Source organism: Corvus hawaiiensis, chromosome 11 (assembly GCF_020740725.1).
Source record: "Corvus hawaiiensis isolate bCorHaw1 chromosome 11, bCorHaw1.pri.cur, whole genome shotgun sequence".
NCBI lineage: Eukaryota > Metazoa > Chordata > Aves > Passeriformes > Corvidae > Corvus > Corvus hawaiiensis.
The window spans coordinates 22,882,578-22,902,092 of record NC_063223.1 but is presented as its reverse complement, the minus strand read 5'-3'; the positions used below and the strand labels follow the sequence as shown (position 1 = coordinate 22,902,092).

Here is a 19,515-nt window from a genome sequence, read left to right as displayed (position 1 = left end):
TCCCAGCCCCAATGTCCAGCCTGGCCTTGGGCACTGCCAGGGATCCAGGGGCAGCCCCAGCTGCTCTGGGCACCCTGTGCCAGGGCCTCCCCACCCTCCCAGGGAAGAATTTTTCCCTAATCTCTAATCTAAACCTGTCATGTTTTACTTTAAAACCATTCCCCCTTGTCCTATCACGATCTACCCAAGTAAAAAAGTCACTATTCATAGAACTGAAAATCATTTAGGGGTTCATTCTGGCTGCATAAACTCCATCAAGCACCAAATACACAGAAAAAGAAATATCTCTAAAGAGAAAGGTTCTTATCCTTCTTTTAGCTGGGGTATTTAAACTCAGGCTCCATTAAAACCAATGGAAACTACCACAGCAGGCTGATACCTGTCCAAGAGATAACAACTTCCATTTGTAAAAACAAAGTCCTGAAGTGACAACCCACAGTTTTAGTGATACAGAAACCTGCTTATCTGCTTATTAAAAGCCAATTCAGAAATAAATTCCTCATTCTGACGAACAAAATTACCAGCAAACAGAGAGCTATTAAATGCTACTAAATAAATCTTTGCAAGCCTCAGACTCTTATTTTCTTGATTGCATATGTAATAAATACCAAGAGCTCGAGGTAATACAATATGCAAGAGGACTGAATCATTTTTTGGCCATAGGAAAGGAGATAATTTAAAAATGTTATGTAATCCTAACAGATTGACAGCTGAGGTAACCACCTCATGACAATCTATCTAAAGAACTATATGAAGCATGGCACTGTCCCAAAACTCCATCTCTGTCATCATTCATTCAGTGAAAACTCTCATCCATGTGCAACTTTTAATACTAGAAACTGTTGTCAGTATGGAAAGGAAAACTTTACCCAAATATGACCTAAGAAACTTAAATAACTGCCAGAAGTACGAAGTGGAGAAGTCAATTAAAGGTAAAGAGGATCTGCCCTGAGTCCCAGGTACACTTTGTGGTACAGGTGACAGGAGGGCAGCTCCATGGCAATGCCAATCCCATGGGCACAACCCGAGTAGTGAAAGCCCCAGACAAGCACAACCAGTTATGTAGTCACTGCAGTGCAGCCTTTATTAAACACCAGGTTTCATTTTGCTCACAGGAGGGTGAGGTTGACTTCAAAAAGGAAAAAATAGCTCCCCTGCATGGCTCAACACTACCCAGGAGCTGGGGAATGAACCTCCAGCCCAAGCCTCACCTAGAGCAGCACAGAGGGAGTAACTGGGAGGAGAAGGAAAGGCTCATCTGTGCAAGAGGTCTTTGCTTCCTCAGCCTCCTGGCAGAAAATTGTAGTGTTTCTTCAGGATCACGATTCACTGTAGCCTTAAACAAGAAGCAGAGGAAAGTCTTAAAAGTCTACTTATGGCCATGGTAATTCTAGTGGGAGTTACACCCTGCTAATGCCTGCACCCTCCTCTCCTTGAGCCCAAATGGCAAAGAGTTAGGAAAGGTTTTGCTGTACCCCCAGAGCTGGCAAACCTCTCTCCCTGGCAACACAAATGTCAGCCAGCCCTGTCCACAGCTCTACCCCAGCTCTGAGGGCTCTGAGTTCACACGTGGAACATTCTGCATGGACCTTATGGCACCTCAGAGCACTGCAGCCCTCCAAGCTCCATCTCCCAGCAAGGATTTCTCTGAATCCTGTGGTTCTGTTGCTTAGTTCACCACCCACCAATCAGCCTTCTCAAAGCTTTATATTTACCTACAAACCTCAGTAGCAGAAGCTCAGGCCTTGCTACAAAGGTGACAGCTGAGGCACAGTCTCCATTTAGACCCTTGCCTTACACCCCATCACTTTTAACCCCTTGAAATTTAATTTCAGCTGTAGGAGGCACACATCACACCAGGAATGTTTTATACAGGCAACCACTCACTGAAAACCTGAAAGGAAGAGACACTTGTTCCTATCACACATTTCTGCAATCTGGGCTTCTCAGTTCCAGATTCAAGACTTGCGACAACCTGAAAATATGAAATGTGAATTTTTAACCAGAAACTTCTTAAAAATTCGAGTTAAATGTAAAAGCGCAGCCAGGAGCACCAGTCATTTCCAGGCTGGAAGGAGGCTGAAGGGCTCTGCGGGCAAACATTCCCACAGCTCACCAGCAATGGGAGGAGATGCTGATACACAGGAGCTGAGTCAGATGGGGAATACACAGCTTGAGAGCATCTGCAAGGCAGAATGGATGAGAGCTCTGCTGTGATGAGTCACCGGAGAGACGCAGGAAACGATTACTCAAAACAGGACCCATTATCAGAGCAACATTATGTTTTATAATGGGAAATTAATGTTTTATTCAAGTGATATTTGCTAGATATAATTCCTTGTATCCACGAGCATCTAGAACTCCAGCTCCACCTTGGATCTGATTTTCTGCTCAGTCCTGAACTCCCCCAGTTGCACAAGCCTCTTGATTGGGCCTTTTCACAGGCTGGGAAGCTGAAGGGCATGAATGGGTTTTATCACATATAATGGGGATGTAGACGTGGATGAACAGGGTTTGGGGTTTTTTCATAGATAAAAGCTCTTTGGGAACAAATATTTATCCCAGTATATGGTATAAAAGATAAACAAGCACTATAAAATCTTCCATAGATTTTGAGAAGGACTGAACCTCAAAGAATACCCAGCTCCAGACTCATCCAGAAATGTAAACAGTTTAAGGGGGCTGGTTGTTGTCCACAGCCTGCAAGTAATTAAGCACTAATTCTCTACCACCTACAGAGCAAGAAATTGGAGAGGAAACATGGCACATTGCTACGTGTGCACTTTTCAGTCAGACTCCTGCATCTCCATCATCCCCAGCAGAGCACTGCAGATCTGCCCTCCCCTTCCCAAACCCACAGATGACACCAGCGATCTCCAAAGGCAGAAGGACAGATTGTTATCTCAAAGTGAGGCATTTCCAGAGTCAGCTGCAATTGTCCCAAAACACCCAACGCCACCCACAAAGCGGGAGGACAGGGAGAAACATTGCCAATTCCCTCAAGTGGGGCTCTCATCTGTGATAACCCAATCCTTGAAAAGACCTTCATTCATTTCAACAAAATATTTTCCATGGTATTTGCAGAGGTTTTTTTCACTGAAAGAAGATGAAAGGCTCAGTTGCCTTATCTGTAATTAGACACGCATTTGCTACACATTCCTGGGACAAATAAACCAAATTTACCTTAATAGGGTGGTTTCATCCAGCTGAACTAGTTTAAATTTGCTGCTGTTTTGTTGCACATAACATTTTACAAATAAAAACCAAACCCAGCGCCAGGAAAGCAGCATTCCATGGCATTTTTTTCCAGCTCTACAGACCTCCTGGGGCAAAAAAAGGGAGGAAAGCATTTGAAGCATGAAGGATTTTTTTTCCCTTCCCAGTCTCCAGGCCCAAGCAAAGCCCTGCTGGAGCTGCCTGGTGATGTCAAACACATCCCCACATCCCCATCCTGGGCTGAATCCCTGCGGCACTGCAGCCTCGTGGGGCTGCTCCAGCCCACTAGGCTCCCAGCACCCGCTCCAAGGCTGGCTTGGGTGGACACACTCCAAACTTGGGCCAGACCTCTATTTTCAACTCAGATGAGTATCTATGGCAACTGTGGGGCTATTTTAAACCATTCCTATTTAGCCACCTCCAGGCTGAAAGTTAAATAGACAAAAAAAAACCCAGCCCACCCCATCACGCACTCCTCTAACAGCTCACGGCATGTGACAGAGCAGGATCGCTTTTAATTTGCTCTCTCCTTACAGGGTGGGTGGGTTTTGTTTGGTTTTAAACATTTGAGATTTTGTTTTTCTCTTTGAGGAAAACTGTGAGCCTCCTATTTTTCTAAAACACATCTTTTAAATGAAACGTGATGATGGCTTTGGGCAGCCACATGACATCAGGGAATGGAACCTTACAAATAACCTCAAATATCAGATTATCTGAAACATGTTGTAGAATCTGACACTCCTTTAATTTTGTAGGTGATGTCCAAGGCATACATTTCCATGCTGCAAAGAGTTTATTCATCTCTTTACAAGCACAACACTTGACAAGCAACTGTAACCTCAGGCTAGATTAACTCTCTTCCTTGTTCTGAACACGACTTGCTACAAAAGGCAGAAATTCATCAAATTAATCAATTTGCATAACTGGCAGCTATGGAAGAAAAAGCCAGGCGAGTGTTGCAGCTAAGCAGGAAGCCAGGTGCAGTCTGTTTACACAGACTTGTTATCAAGCTACAGATACATCACAAATGCATTTGTTGTGCTGTGTTTGCTTTGCAAACCAGGTCCTACTTTACATCACTTTGAGATTTTCTGAGCCCTGGGGCTCAGCTCAGCTCCCCAGGCAAAGGCTCCCTGTTTCACTGGGGACACCTCATGGAGTGCCTTGACCTCCAGTGACCGAACCCCCAGGGCTCTGCAGCACCACGCTTTTAAGGGACATGCAAAAATTTCCATCTGTCTGTATGCCAAGTGTTCACATGGAGCCAGCCAGCATTCCCACAGCACCTCACACACCTGTGGAGCAGCTCTGCCACTCCTGAACTCCTGCTTACAAAGATTTTATTTTCAATTACATAAATTGTGGCAACAGCCATCACTGCCGTAGAACTGCTTGCCAGACTAATTCAGGGGATTTAGGAGCTATTTTAGCCTCTGATGAAGGTGGTTTTTAGTCCACACAAGTAGTTAAAAGTTGCTCAGCAGTTTGAAAGTTAACAACCAAGTCTTAGTACCAGGGAATAAGGAAAGAGGGAAAACAAGATAAAGGCATTTTCCAGCCTCAGCACACAGCTCCCAGCACACAGCTGGAAGCTCTTCTGCACCTTTTTTAAGGCACTGGATACCCAACAGAGTCATGCCTATTGTGCCCGTCAGTGTTGGCTGTATGGACACGTTCATCCTGCATGCTGTGGGTAGTGTCTGTACTGAACACCAACTTTCAACCCTGTGCTGGAGCTCAGCCTGCACATCCACACACGAGGGTACAGCTTTCTCCTGACTCTCCACCAGCTGCACGCACGGCCAGGCCCCTGAGCTGGGCTGCAGGAGCCCACATGGAGCACCTTCTCCTAATTAGACCAAGATACTGAATGAATAAAGGTTAAACTTTGCCTTCTCTGCCCCGTGAGAGGCAGGGCCAAACAAACCTGCACTGTACTCTAGAACTGAGGGAGCAGCAGAGAGAGGACAGGTTATGAAAGCAGATAGTTTGCTTTTCATCCTTGGATGCACAGATATGAGGCAACACGTACCCACATACTGAGAGTGCCATGGGCTACTGCGCCAAAACCATCGCTCCTCTGCACCCACTGCTAGCCTGCCTTCTCCTTGCACTGCACCAACACTTGCTCCCTCTTACTTGCCATGAGCTTTGGCAGCTTCCAGGTTCTGAATCTGGAGCGGATTCAAGCAGCAAAAGGAAAATCTCAGCAAGGTGGCAGCAAACAGCCAGTCAAAACAAACGAGAGGGGGTTAAAAAACCTCCCTAGCTCATCTTTGGGAACAGAATCAATCACCACGTCAGCAGCGTGGTCCCCTGGCCCTCCAGGAAATGGACTCTTTCCTGAACCTTGCAGGGGAGAGAGAGAGAAAGCTTGGACTTGATGATCCTTGAGGTCTTTTCTAACCTTACTGATTCTTTGATTCTATGAGATATATAGATAGATATAGATATAGATATATATCTGTTTCTTGCCATTAAAAAACATAAAATGGGAAACTGCTGTGGAGATTTCTTCACCACTACCAGGACTACACCAAACTAAGCCAAGACTTGCTCCAAGACAAGCATCATTCTGACCTGGTATGAATGCAGCACACAAGGACAAGTCTCAAGCTAAACACTTAGAAAAATGTGCAATGACTCTGGGTATAAAACTGACCATATGGCACAAAACTGACCACAGTCCAGACACTTATGTTCAAGTGCATGATTAACCTTCTGTGGGAGTCTGAAGCTGTCTGTGCCACATTTGAAACAGAGCAGTGAGAATCTCACTGGCAAGGGTGGGGGAAGCATATTAATCAATCATCACCAGCTCTTCTTTCCTAAAGGAATGTGTTTGGTGATGCTGGATGAGTAGGCATCAAGTCCTTTCCTGCCTGTCATGGGAAGAGGAGCTCATTTGTGACCCTCAGCACCGTGTCGTGCCAGGGACTCAGTGCTATCAGCTGCATGGCCATAAACATCCATTACCCAGACATTCAGTTTGGGGAATTTACAAACAAAAGAGACAAATGGCTATAATAATGTATTTATATAATGATCATATGGTTTATGAGGTATTCGTTTACTATAGATTAACTGTAAGTTCTGGGAGAGGAATTTGAGTCTGACCAAAATATATAACAAACAAGTTAATGCTTTGTTACTGCAAAGGAAGCCTTGTGAAGTGAGAGCAACTGCTGTATGTCCATGTGAGATGTAAGGAGTTCTTTCTTAAAGATAGCATTTCATTTTTAGAATTTCTAATGCTTAACCGTTGCCCTTCACCATTTTAAAGTAATACCAGAGGACCAATACAGCTAAAATGAGTATATACCTTACTGAAACTAATGGGGTTAACATGGCATTGACAGACAGGGTCTGACCTTCAAAGTCTTTTTTCAAGGAACATTATTGACTCCATGTAAAGGCTGAATAACAGCAAGCACTCTCTCTGAAATAGCAGGGTCAGATTTCAAAGCTGTGTAAATCTGTTCACCATACCAAGAGGAGACTTCAATATTACCCAATAAAGGTCAGATCCCATGGTTTAAGGGGTGCAGACAAACAGCAGTGCTGATGATGCACTGGCTCTCTGCACGGTCTGGAGTGAGAATGGGGACTTGGGACTGGAGGCTAAAGGAGGCTCAGTGTCAGCCCAGCAGTGTTAAACTCGTTCATCCTCCCTGCAGAAGTGTCCCAATGCTCAGCCTGACACTGGCCTCTCTCTGCCACATGCCACAATTTTTCTGCATACCAAATTACTCACACTGAAAAGCAAATGTTTTGGAGTCAGGTTTGGCTGACTGCAAAAGCTCCTGTTCATTTTAACTGGCTGGTTACATTCCTCAAGAATAAGAAAACCAGCAGTATAATTCTTTTTTTCCTCTAAACTGGTTAGCTTCACCTGGTGCCAAGGCAGTGAGAGTCCCTGCCTGTCCCACAACGGGTTCTTGGCCATGCCGCAGCACAAACCTGCTCCTCTTGTCCCTCGGGGCCAAGGACGAAGGAGAAAGAGCACAGACACTACCAGGAAAACTTTCCCAGGGCCACAGGCTGAGCAAGGCAAAAGTCTGTGCTTCAAGAACACATGCAAAGCACATTCATAACTTTAAAGCATCATCCAAAACTTCTGACACCACAGCACAAGGTTTTGGAAAGTCTCCGTATTTATCTTCCACCAACAAAACCACCACAGTCAATCCAAAGTGACTGAAATTAAACATTTATGGAACCTTTAACGTAAAGCCCAGCCATCACCAATGGTCACCATGCTTTTGATTTCAGACATGAGTTCAGACAACACTTACCAACTTTGATCCAGAACCAGGAAAAGTACAAATTTTATCATTACTACATGAGACGTTACTTAAGTGTGTGTTATCTTCAATGAAAACAGTTCCTCAGAGTGAATCTCTTACAAAATCATTTGGCTAGAACACTGTAGGTTTGAATCTGGAAATGAAAACTACCAGTAATTCCATGCAAGGCAATTCCAACACCAGGAAAATTAATGAACATTGCAGAGGAAGGATTCTTGGATAAGAGGGAGAACTATATTAATCTTCAGCTGCTTATAGGCCATAAACAAGATGTTTTATAGACGTAGCTGCAGAATTACAGTCGGGTGTAGTGGAGCTTTAAAGCCATCAACTGGAAGCTTGATAGCCAAGCCCTGACAGCACTTGGCAGAGCTCTGGGGTGGGTGTATGGCTTTCTGTGCCACCAGGCACACAGTGCATTGCCTTCACACTCTTACCCAAAAGTCTTCCTCCTAGTGATTTCTCACAATCATTATTAAAAATAAAAGAAAGAAAAGAAGACTCCTTAAACACCACTAAACTCGCTCAAAGCTTCTCATTCTGCTTGTGCAACGTAAAAGAACTCTTTTACCTGATGGAAAGAGCCATGAGAAACAACCATTATATAAGCTCCATTTTCATGACAAAGATACGTTTTCATACATTTTCATTTCAAAGTCATGAAGTTCACTTTTGGAATGACACACTGGACACGTCTGGACACAAGTCCTCTGCTCTCCCCTGCTCAGCCGGCCGGAGCACAGGGCGTGCTTTGCTGTTCAGTGTTTGCCTTCCAGGGAATTCTGCTCCCCACCAAAGCCAGGTTTGTGTGTCTGGAATGTCTTCTCCATGTGCCATGGGCACACAGGAGGTTTGGTATCGAGTAGAACAAATTCTGTGCTACAAACCACTGACAAAATATAATTGGTTCCTAAGTCCCTGCAGGATGTCTCCATCAGAACACGAGTACAAGAAGCACTTTAGGAGATTCACCTCATACAAGATGTGTAACTCTTTACTATTAATCAATTTAACTTGTGCTCAGAAATTATTCCAGTAAGTAGCACATACAGTGTCTTTGAAGACTCAGACTGAAATGAACTTAAAAGCAGTGAGAGGTGAGAAGAGAAGGAAACTGAGGTACAGCCAGATGTTCTTGTTGCAAGAGCTCATTCATCTTCTTCTCAATTCTTTCCCTGCCTTTGAGCCAGCTCCAGTCAAACTCCAGCTCCCCTGCTCCAAACACAGCTGATGCTGCTGCTCACAGAGAATGTACGGAGGAGGTGAGTGCTGTAACAGATCAGTGCCAGACTGGAGCCCTCACACGGTGCTGTGGGGATTATTACACAAAAAGCATCTCAGTGCCACTCTGAGACCAGAATATATTGCATAAAATCAGCTAAAATTTTTCTGGACTATGTAAGACATCCATGGAAAAACCCATTTTTCCCATCTGGTACTCAGTCCCTTTTCAGCAGCGCTCATGATCATCCTGTACTGAGCACACACCTGCTTTTCCAGTTGATTTGCATTTTGGTAACCTGCTGATTTCCCTTACACCACTGGAGACATGTCTCCCCGCATTTCTTGCCTGCAGCTCTCCCAGAAGAGTTCCTATACTGGTCCTCGATGCCTGGTGGCCAACTCCAGGCTGCAGGGCCCCCACACTGGGCCACCAAGTCCCGGTGCTGGGCAGCCCCCCCCAGCCACCTCCAACCACAGCCATCAGCACCCCCAGAGCCCTGCCTCAGCTGAAAGGGAACATTTCCTGAACTGCAAAGCCACACAAGGGCCTTGGCAAGGGCAGGAGGACACGCAGCAAACGAGGAGAGGGAAAATCGGCACCGAGCTCCAGTGGCAGCCAAACAAACAAAAAAACAAAGCCAAAACAAAGCAGGGAAGGCAAAGGTGCAGCCCAGATGGCAACACAGGAGAGAAGATGCACATTTTTCTTCTAGAAGTAACATTTCTACGTAGTGACCTCATACAAAATAAAGCTCATCCCAAGCATTCACCCTCCTTACCCCGGAGCCATCCTCACGTCCCCAGTTCAAATAACCTTGGTGGAAGGGTGTTCAGACTGATACACACCTATTCCTTGGGCAGTCCAGGTCACTGCAGCTGCAAGCAGTCACTTGCCCTGTGCATGGCAGCAGTAAGGCTACGAGATCTCATGTGATGATTTTCATTATTTTCAAGATGTACAGTTTACACACAGCAATAGCTCACAAGAGCGTCAACTTTTACAACACCTTTTAAAAGTTACTGATGCAAATCCTCCCCTTTCAGGCAACTGTTTACAGTGTTAAAAGGTTTTAAACCCAGAGCTGTTGAAGCCATTTATTTTAGTACTTGGTAATTCAAAGCTATGGTCAAACAACTCTGAGCCCTTCTGAATGCAGTTGGCCTCGCTTCACAACAGCATCACAAAAGCAGGCAGCACTCAGACAAGAAGGGAGAAGGAGTTACTGCTCTGGGGGGTTGTCTGAATGGCTCCATTTCTGCTGTGGGAAGCGTTGGAGAAGCTGCAGCCAGACCTGCAGCAGCGTGGTCAGGCTGGAGGGGGGCAGGCAGGGCAGCCCCAGCACGAGCCCCAAGCCCACCCTGGCTGCCCGGGGGGAGCAGCCACCTCCCCTCCCACCCCCTGCACCCACCCCAGCCACTGCCACCACCTCATTAGCCACCCCATCACCATCAGCCACCCCATCACCATCAGGGCACCCCAGGATGGAGGGAAACCAGCAATTCCAGCAGGCAGTGACCAGCTGCAGACACAGTGACTCAGGAATGCTGCTGCCTACAAACCTGCAGGGTGCTTTGTGGGTCACAGACACCCACAGGCAGTGGAGCAAGGTGGAGCAAGGCAGGTGGATCCAGGGGGGCTCTGAAGCTCCCTGGCCCCTGGCAAAGGCAGGGAAGGGGAAAACGTGCACAGGAGTTTTGCTGGCCCCAAATACAGCACAAACACTTCTTTCTCCTACCCCTCTGTCAGCCTTTGGCTTAGTGCAAACACCCCTGGTGCTTTGGGATGGCAATTTAGGACTTTCTGGTGGCTTTGGAAGGGAATTGGTCACCTCAGGCACAGCACAGACAGACTGGGAACAGTCAAGAAAACATAAAACCTGCTCACACATAAGGGGATCTTTATAAAATTCCAATTACTGCTGGCTTGTTACCTAAGAATCCCGGAGAGGTAAGAGATACTGCTCGCTGTGAGGCCTGGGGTAATGAAATTACAAATCCTTTCATGAGTAAGCATATGCTAGAAAGCTACGTTTATTTGGCCTACATATTTGAAACTGTTCAAAAGGTTATTGTCTCACAGAATTTGGATCAGGAATTACTACTTATATACTTTCCTTTCTCTAACAAGGAGCTATATTCAGAGTCGGTTTTAATTCCTGGGTGATCGATTAGAGTAACAGACACATTACTGCAAAGAAGTCGCATTTAAATTCTGTTTTGAAGGAGTATCAATCATGCATACAAAAAAAATATACTCTCAGATACCTACTATAAATAACCAGCAAATGGAGTCCCCTTGAGAAACCTGGTGAGCCCAACAGCCTCGTCTGCTCAAGTGGGTAATTAATTTGTACAAGAAAACTCCCATCTTATTTTCATACTTTGTCTGCAGCATGTTTGAATTTCAGAATTGACATTCAATGTTCTTGTTGCAAACCATGGATGGCACTGACTTTGCACAAATAATGATTTTTACCTCTACAGAGCAAGTACACAAGATGGGTTTTCTGAGGTATTTTGATGCCATCCTAGGTTAGGTGCCCAACTCCAGCTGCACTACGGCAACAATTTGAGATTTAAACTATCTTAGTAACTAAACCCCGTGAAGGCAAGGATATCTGAAAACCCTCCTGTGTTCCCTGTGGAAAGCCTGTCCCACGCAGGCACTGTCCCTGGGTTTGTGCCAGCAGCACAGTGCTCCAGGGAGGATGGGACGCCCCTACACGCCCCAGCCAGGTGTGAATGCCTCATCCTGTTCCACTTTCAGCCATTCTCTGCACAGTCCCTCGGTGCCAGCACTGAACACAATGGATTTCCTTCTCCAGAACGCTTGCAGCCAACTGTGTGAGTAACTCCTTGTGCTGCAGCAAACAGCTCGGGGCATAATGCACTACCAGCAGAGGGTCTGGCTGCACCTCGCCTTCACACCAGAGCTGGGACAAGAACTGTGCTCTTCAGAGGGTGCTTAATGAAGGCAAGACTGGCAGGAGCTGCAGGAACACACGTTTGTCCCACCCTGCAGACTGTACCTGCCTGTCAGGTCCCCAGTGATTCACACTGAAGTGAGGAGCTGTTACCCCAATTTTAAGAGTAACACAGGAAGATGGAGAGCCACCTTCTCACACATCTCTGTTTACTAGACTGGCAGGTACTGGGGTTTGAAAAGAGAAGAACTTAAGACCTGGCTCTTAAAAGTCTGCAGACATCTTGACTGTGACAGTCTACACCACTTTCAGCAAAGCATGGCATCCAATCTTGGCATTCTGCATACCAGGCTTGTGCACCACTGCACAGATCTCTGCAGCTTTGAAAAGGATCACCTATACTCTCTAACTAAAGACCACAAGCTCTTGGTTCAATATACAGCTACGGCTTAAAATACTCCTTTAGATAAGGACCAAAACAGCCCCAGAAAGCCTGACACAAAAGTATTGGTAGCCAGGAGCTCACAACCTGTGGCTAATATCTCAGTTTTAGAAGGAAGATACACGTGAGGAATGGAAGAAGGGCTGTGGTGAGGAGGGTTTGGGCTCTACAGGGGAATTCTTGCAAGGAATAACATTCCCAGTGCAGAGCCCTGAAGCCCAGCCAGCTGGAAAAGCAACAGCAGGATCTGACCCAGAGCAGCTCCCAAAACACAGCCAGGCAAGCAGCAGCCATGCAGCAACATGTCCAGAGACATCCCCCAGGCACAAACCCCAAAGCACCAGCAGTGACCTCAAAAGCACACTCTGGGACAGCTCTGGACACTGGGAATTTGCTGCTGCCTACGTGCCTGGACTGGGGGGCTCCATCAGCCCCCGATCCCTGCTCCAGCTCCTCACGTGGGACTGCTCCAAGCACCTGAGACAGACCTACTGCTGCATCCACATGAAGCAAGAGCTTGGGAAGCAGAGAGCCAGGTCACACCTGACCGTCTGTGCCTGGACATTGGATACCTTGGCTACTGTTTATTTCAGAGTCTGCAGACAACTACTCTGAGTGCACTCCTGTGTGTCGTTTGGGCAGGTCTGGGTTTTCCTCGCACCCTCTGCTCCCAAATTCATGCCTGAGGTGACAAGTGAAGGGGTCCAGGGAAGACTGTGCAGTAGCAGCCATGAGGGAATCAGCCCCCCCACATCCTACATGGGATGTTTTCATTAACAGAAATGGTTAAATTATTTTCCTTTTTCCTCCTGAACTAGCATCTGGCTGCCTAAAAAAGTACAAAGGCCATTTTTGCCAGAACAGATAGCCACTTTTTAATTTTATAGTATTTTTGTCTTCCTCCTTCTGCAAGCCTGCCTCTTTCCCATTCGTGCTACCTCAGAACTTCAGCTACCAAAGAAACCACTGAACACTGTCACCCGGGGCTGCAATTCATGCTGATTCACACCTGCTGGCCCAGAGGCTTTTTCTCTTCGAACACCAGTCTCCTGAGGCTTATTTTTATTCCTCAGATATCCTATTTTGAGTGCTCAAAGCTGATTTCTTCCTGCTACAGAAAGGACTGGGATAAAGTAAAGAACACAGGATTAAGCCTGAGGTAATTCAAGTGAATTTGAGACAACACTTCACCTGATAGCAAAAAATACAAAGTAATTGCAAATAGAGTGTGTGTCTGAAGGACCATGCAGGGATTCTCCCACCTCCAGTGCTTTTTATGGTGGCAGTAAGAGGGACAAAGCGTGGGTGTGCTCAGGGGATGCTTCAGAAACCCTCACTGCAGGTCTGCTTTCACAGAACCACAGATTATCCGGAGTCAGAAGGGGCCAAAAGGATCATCAGGTCCAACTCCTGGACCTGCACATGGACCTGTTTGTCCTCAGTTTGGAAATCCAAGGTCATCTTTCTCCATGAGTTTCAGAATCAGCACACACGCAGCACATGAGCTGGTTGAGATCTCAGCTACATCCCCAGAAGTTACACAGGAGCCTCCCAGTAGCTCCTGCCTGATGAGGATTCGCCTGCAATAAATGCCACTCTCACATCCACTGATCTCAGCTCACAAATTGGTGCAATTCACTTCAGTTCGAGAACAATTATCTTTATCTCTAAAAGCCACCACCATAAAAAAAATCACCAACTGTGGAGGAGAGTAAGTGGAAAACCACCTCCACTCTGAAACATGACAGTTCCAGCTAGACCCAAACTGCTGCTGAGCCTGCCAAAACCAGAATGCAAATCATAAAACATTCACAATGAGGCTGCATGCTACCTGAGTTACATTTATCCAAGGAACAGCACTCTACTGCCAGAGCATGGGGAAATGGAAGAAAGTGGGAAAAACATAACAGAATTTGACAATAAGTTCTTGAAATATGTTTTAGGCAGCCCTCCCCTGATCAGGGCATTTTTAGGATGAGGAAACAGGCAATACAGAAATTAAAACTCCCCCTCTTTGCTGCTCTTGCAGTAAGTGACAGGGTAAGATCAATATTTGGAGAGAGACTGTATAAAGAGAACAGTCTCCATTAATCTCACCCCTTCCCATGGTGAAAGTACTTAATTTACACTCTCTCAGCTGAGTAATTACCTCTGCTGTACACTTACAGCTCCTTCAGGAATGCAGTAACCAGCACTTGCACAGAACTCCAGAGGGCCTGTGTGCTGCTGCAGAAGTTCTCTTCAGTCCCTATTCCAGATCTGTGACCAGAGCACTCACCTGGAGCGGATCCCCAGTGAGGGAATGCTGGGGCTGGCACGGAGCAGGGGGGCTGGAGACCCCTGAGCAGGAGGCACCGTCCCTGGGGGAGGCAGGAGCACATCCCTGGGCTCCCACAGCCCGCAGAGCTGAGCCTGGCTCCCCCCCGGCACAGGGAGAATCCAGCTCCCACAGGGACCATCTCTGGGATGCTCCTCCCTGGGGCTGTGAGTGCTGCTGCTGCCCCAGGCAGCCACCAGAACATCTGCAGAAGGGCTGGTCCAGCAAAGCTCAGAGCAGCCAACAAAGGAGAGGGGAAAATCCCCAAACAAATGGCAATTACCAGAGTCCACGAGAGGAGATGCTACAGGGGTCACCTCAGCTGGCTGGTGTGAACACAGGGCAATACTACAGATGAAAAACAATGCTAAAAGGGGAAAGAGAACCAAAACACAAAGTTAACCTTTCCTGAGCACCCAAGTGTTCCATGTTGCTTCCACCATTAGATCACGTATGAACCAGCAGAGATTTGGGAGATGCAAAGTCAGCTACATATAAAACCAATGCCAGATATACAAAATACAAGTAATAAAGCCAGGTTTTTAACCAAAGGCATCAGGATCCAACCACAGCAGAGTTCTGGAGCCAGCATACAGCTAAAAAGGAGGAACAAATGCAACAGCCACCTAATTTGGGCTGAAAGCCTCTGTGGAAGCTCCCATGGTTCTCTAAACTTTTCTAAACTCTGCGGGAAAAGAAACACTAAACAAAACATAAAAATAAACCTGAAGTGGCCATAGAGGCACAGAAATGTACCCCAGAGCACTCTGCTGAAAGCTGGTCGAACAAAACCCTGCACACTGCCAGAGTGACTGCAGCCTCATTAGGGAACAACACAACAGCCTCACAGGCTCTGAAAATCAGGGGATTGCTGCAGTTTACATCATGCTGACGATTCCTGAAGGGAGAAAAGAAGTTATTTGGCAATTCCGGTAGATTCTGTCATTTTATAGTTGGAAATACATGCACAAAATTTATGTTTTCGTTCCGTATCTGGAGGCAAGATTAATTTTTCTTTCAAGTCTGACTAATATCTTCACTCCCCCTCTACCACTGGCTCAGGAGTCACCAAGAGACAAGATGTATGTGTTTTATTACTTGAAACATATGGAGCTACTCACATGAATCACAACCACGTCAATTAAACCAGCAGAACAAGTGGAAACACTGCTATCCCTGGGCACGAGTGCTGGTGCTAGCCATGGCAAGAGAGATCCCTCATTTCTGGAGAGGGCTCTTAGTTCCATACAGATCTTCCACCAATATTCCTGATGGGAATGGTGGGGCAGATCAGGGGCTGCCTGGCCACGTCCCACTGGTCAGTGACTGTGGGTGGTGGCACTGGTGCTGGCTCCCAAAACATGCAGCAGCTCCGTGGGGCAGGGAAGCAGCAGCCTCAGAGCTGCAGCATCTACAGCCAGTCAGAGAGTCCTGTGCTCCCAAGGGACATTTATTTTTCATTTCTACTTCTGCAATATTTAAAGGAAATCGTAGGTATGTCAGCTAAGGGGAAAATGGCACCCAGTGATCCCCAAGCCTGCTTCTGTCAGCTGAACAATTCATGCCTGACATGCCATCCATCACATTTTGCTCCAGGCACCTCAACCTAATCCAGCCCCCAACCAGACCTGTCTCAGCCAAGCAGTTCCCAGGAATCACAGACTGGAAATCACCCAAGCAGACTGTGAAATGCAGTACTCAGCTCTGCTGCTGAACGCTTTCACGGCAACAGACTTTCTTAAACCCTCTCATTGAAAATTTCAGAGTGCTCCACCCATCTTTCCTTTTTCAAAGAAAAAGAAAAGGCAATTTAATTTAAAAATGCATCTTTTTTAATGTGGCACCAGGAAACAGGCCCATGTATCATACACAGCCTTGGTGCATGGCTCAGCTCAGATTTTGAGGTAGGCGGGAACAAATAAAGGGAAGTCAAAGGAAAAGGAAAAAGCTGCCATCTCCATCCATGGACCTGGCACACCTTCTGTTTGAACAGTCACAAGGTGCTGCTTGTGTTGGGACTTAGAGTCTCAGCTCCCAATCTGCTCTCCTCCTCCCATCTGCCTTAACCTTCCCCAGGAGATGGACTGGACAGCTCAAGATGTTTAAGGGCTACCTACACAGCACAGGAGAAATGCCACTGCCTAGGGACTAATCAGTATTCTCTGCAAGCATCCTCCAGCTGAGTCTCGTGAGAACATTTTGTGCCGCATCTTGAAAGAGGAGGTATTGCTCTTGATTTGATGAAAAATGAATTGGAAGTACGAGCTGTATGTGTGCTAATTTACAGCGACAAAGTTTGCATTCATTACAGTAATGAGCACTGCATAAAGCATATAATCAACACTCCCTGCAGATGTCAAGAGGAATCCAGAGGCAGGAAGGAAATACGTATACATGCCACAGTTGATCATAAACATCATAAACTTCCAGCCCCAAGAAAACACAAAGCAAGAGACAGTCCTTTTTCTCCCTACTAGTCCTCAGGGGTGTTTGGGTGTATCTCTCAAGTTCTTGAACTAATGAGCTTAGACAGGCTTTCAATCATGGGATAAATATTACAAGTGCTCTAAATATTTTTATTTAGAAAGTGAAAGCACAACTGTTTCACTTCCTTCCCAGAAGAAGACAAAAAGCTACAAATGTGATTACTGAGTTGGTAACTGGAACTAACTAATAATTAAATCCTTCTATGCAGAGGAAGATGTCTCTCGAACATCACAACATAAGTTAAAAGCAAGTAACTGAAGAGAAGTGCCAGTTTAATAAATCATCATCTGAAATAAAGCTAAAATACCAGAAAACCCCAACCACTGTCTGTGAAATCACAGCAAGGTGGGCAACAGTGAAATGGTACCTGTTCTGTGAAATGAAACACAAACCACCTCCTGAAGGGATGGAAGAAGGTTGGTGGTGGTTTGCTTGATTCCATGGCCACGTGCAGCAGTAAGAACAACACACCAGAGGATGTGCACCAACGTTACTGTGAGTGAGAGTTCTCCAGACACCTACACTGGGAGCAGCTCTTACCTTCTGGCAGCCTGGGGTTAGCGTGGATGGAGTTGGGGTCCCCGTCCTCCTCGGGATGGTAACGATACAGCGTCTGGGACTGCTTTGGGGAGGACTGGCTACGGTCTTCCTTGAGAGCAACAGGCGGAGAGGTTGTTGCACTGAACTTCACCTTGGGGAAATCATTCCCCTCGAGGGTTTCATGGGATGATCTTGCCCAGCTCGGCTCTGTAAAGTTCACCTCTTTCAAGTCCTGATACATGCTGTTCTCTGGCTCTTCCTTCCTGGCATGCTTTTTCGTTTTGGAGTGGGGGGCTCTTTCTTGCTCGTGCCTCTCTTTGTTCCCTTTCGGTCTCCTCTCCAGCTCCTCCAGGCGCTGGGGTGTCTCGGTGGTGGCCGTGGTGTGCTGCGGAGGAGCCCTGGTGGTGGCTGGTGCCTCCTTGCGTGTCACCTGCTGGAGGGAGGCCGCCGTGGTGCGGGGCAGCCTCCTCCTCTCGCTGCGCTCCGTGGCACTGCGGACCTCGGAGGGGCCCCTGGGCAGCGCGGTGGTGCCGGGCGCGGCCGTGCCCTCGGTGTAGGCGTCAGCCAGGGCCAGCGCCGAGGGAGCCATGCTGGACGCGAGGTAGTCATAGTCCTCACCCTGCTCCTGGCTGAGGCTCTCGTGCTCCACGGACGAGTAACTCCTGTACTTTTTTGGAGACTCCACCTGGGTGTTGTCTCCTTCGGAGGCCTCCTGGTCGTAGCTGTAGGGATCGTCGTAGTGCCTCTCGGGCTCGCCGTCCTCGGCGTCCCCCGGGCTGGCCGTGTTCAAGGCGAACGTGTCACAGTCTGGCAGCTGGTAGCACATCAGCTCCCCGCCGGCGTTGGGGCAGTGGCACACCTTGCAGGGGGGCATGTGGAAGGTGTGCCCCGCCACGTACTTGTGGCCCTCGTGCAGGCAGCCGATGCGGCCGCACTGGGGACACCCGTCCGCCGGCACCACCGCGTCGATGCAGTTCGGGGGCAGCTCCGGGCACAGCATGAACTGGCAGCTGATCTTGCCCCCTCCCTTGGGGCACGAGCACTCCGTGCTGCCGAAGTCCACGAAGTAGGACTGTCCCTCGGGCACCTTGCCGTTGACGAAGCCCACGTTGACGCAGTCGTAGTACTGGTAGCCCTCGCAGGTGCAGCCGTGCTGCAGGCACGTGGCGCAGCACTCGCCGGCCTCCAGCACGTCCTCGATGCAGTTCTCCAGGGGCTGGCACTCGGCGCCCGTGCAGTCCCTCTGCGCCCGGCAGCTGCCCGAGCACAGCAGCACCAGGAGCAGGGCATTCCAAGGGCTCTGCTGCCAGCTCCGGGCCCTGGCCATCGTCCTCCCGAAGGAACACGGCTCCGGTCCAACCTCGCACGTTCAACCTTGGCTGCTTTCCTAGAAGGCTGGGGGTTCAGCTCCGAATCTGCAGTGGTTTCCTGAGTTACCTTTTCTCATAGATCCTAGAGTTATGAAAGAAAACTCTGTTACAAAGACTACACTCAGCACATACCCTGTTAAACATTAGAGGTCTTTAAAAGTTGGGACAACATCCAACATCTGGAAACCTAAGGACAAAAATTAATCATAATGTCTTCCAAGCATTATAGGCACTAAGTTTGGAGTTGGATGCTTCCCCCACCCCTATTTTGAAAAAGAAAGGAAGAAAGAAATGGTTGTGACTGCTCTGTTTTGAATCTGTTGACAAAACATATATATTTCAATAAAAAGAAGGCCCTTCCTTATACTTCAATGCCTTTTTGTTAGTCTTTCCAGCTATAAAGATTTTTTGGCAGAGAATAAGTAAATACACAGTTCTTCCTCTGCAGATATGAGCTTAAGATAATTATTCTTTATGTTTTAATTACAAAGACTCAAATCTTAAGGAATTTTTATAGACAAAACTTAGCCTTGGGACGTGAGAATTTGTCTGTACACATGTTAACTCAAAATACGCATTTTTTTCCTGCCTCCTTCCCCCAGTGAGCAATCTTTTGCACTTCAGTCTTCAGCATTAGCAGTTATTTCTTTGCTCCAGCAGTGCTAAAATAGAACTTCTTTGTGTATTG

The 19,515-nt window shown here is 47.2% G+C and overlaps 1 protein-coding gene across 4 annotated transcripts in view; it reads right to left on the bottom strand.

Annotated features, from left to right (window-relative positions):
• Positions 1-19,515, bottom strand: part of FBLN2 (fibulin 2) — a 96,151-nt gene that overhangs the window by 50,054 nt on the left and 26,582 nt on the right. For all 4 annotated transcript variants that reach the window (XM_048315913.1, XM_048315914.1, XM_048315915.1 and 1 more), the window contains exon 2: positions 17,458-18,909. In XM_048315913.1, coding sequence (XP_048171870.1) covers positions 17,458-18,784 — 1,327 coding nt within the window. In that variant the 5' untranslated portion in view covers positions 18,785-18,909. The remainder of the gene's footprint in view (positions 1-17,457; positions 18,910-19,515) is intronic.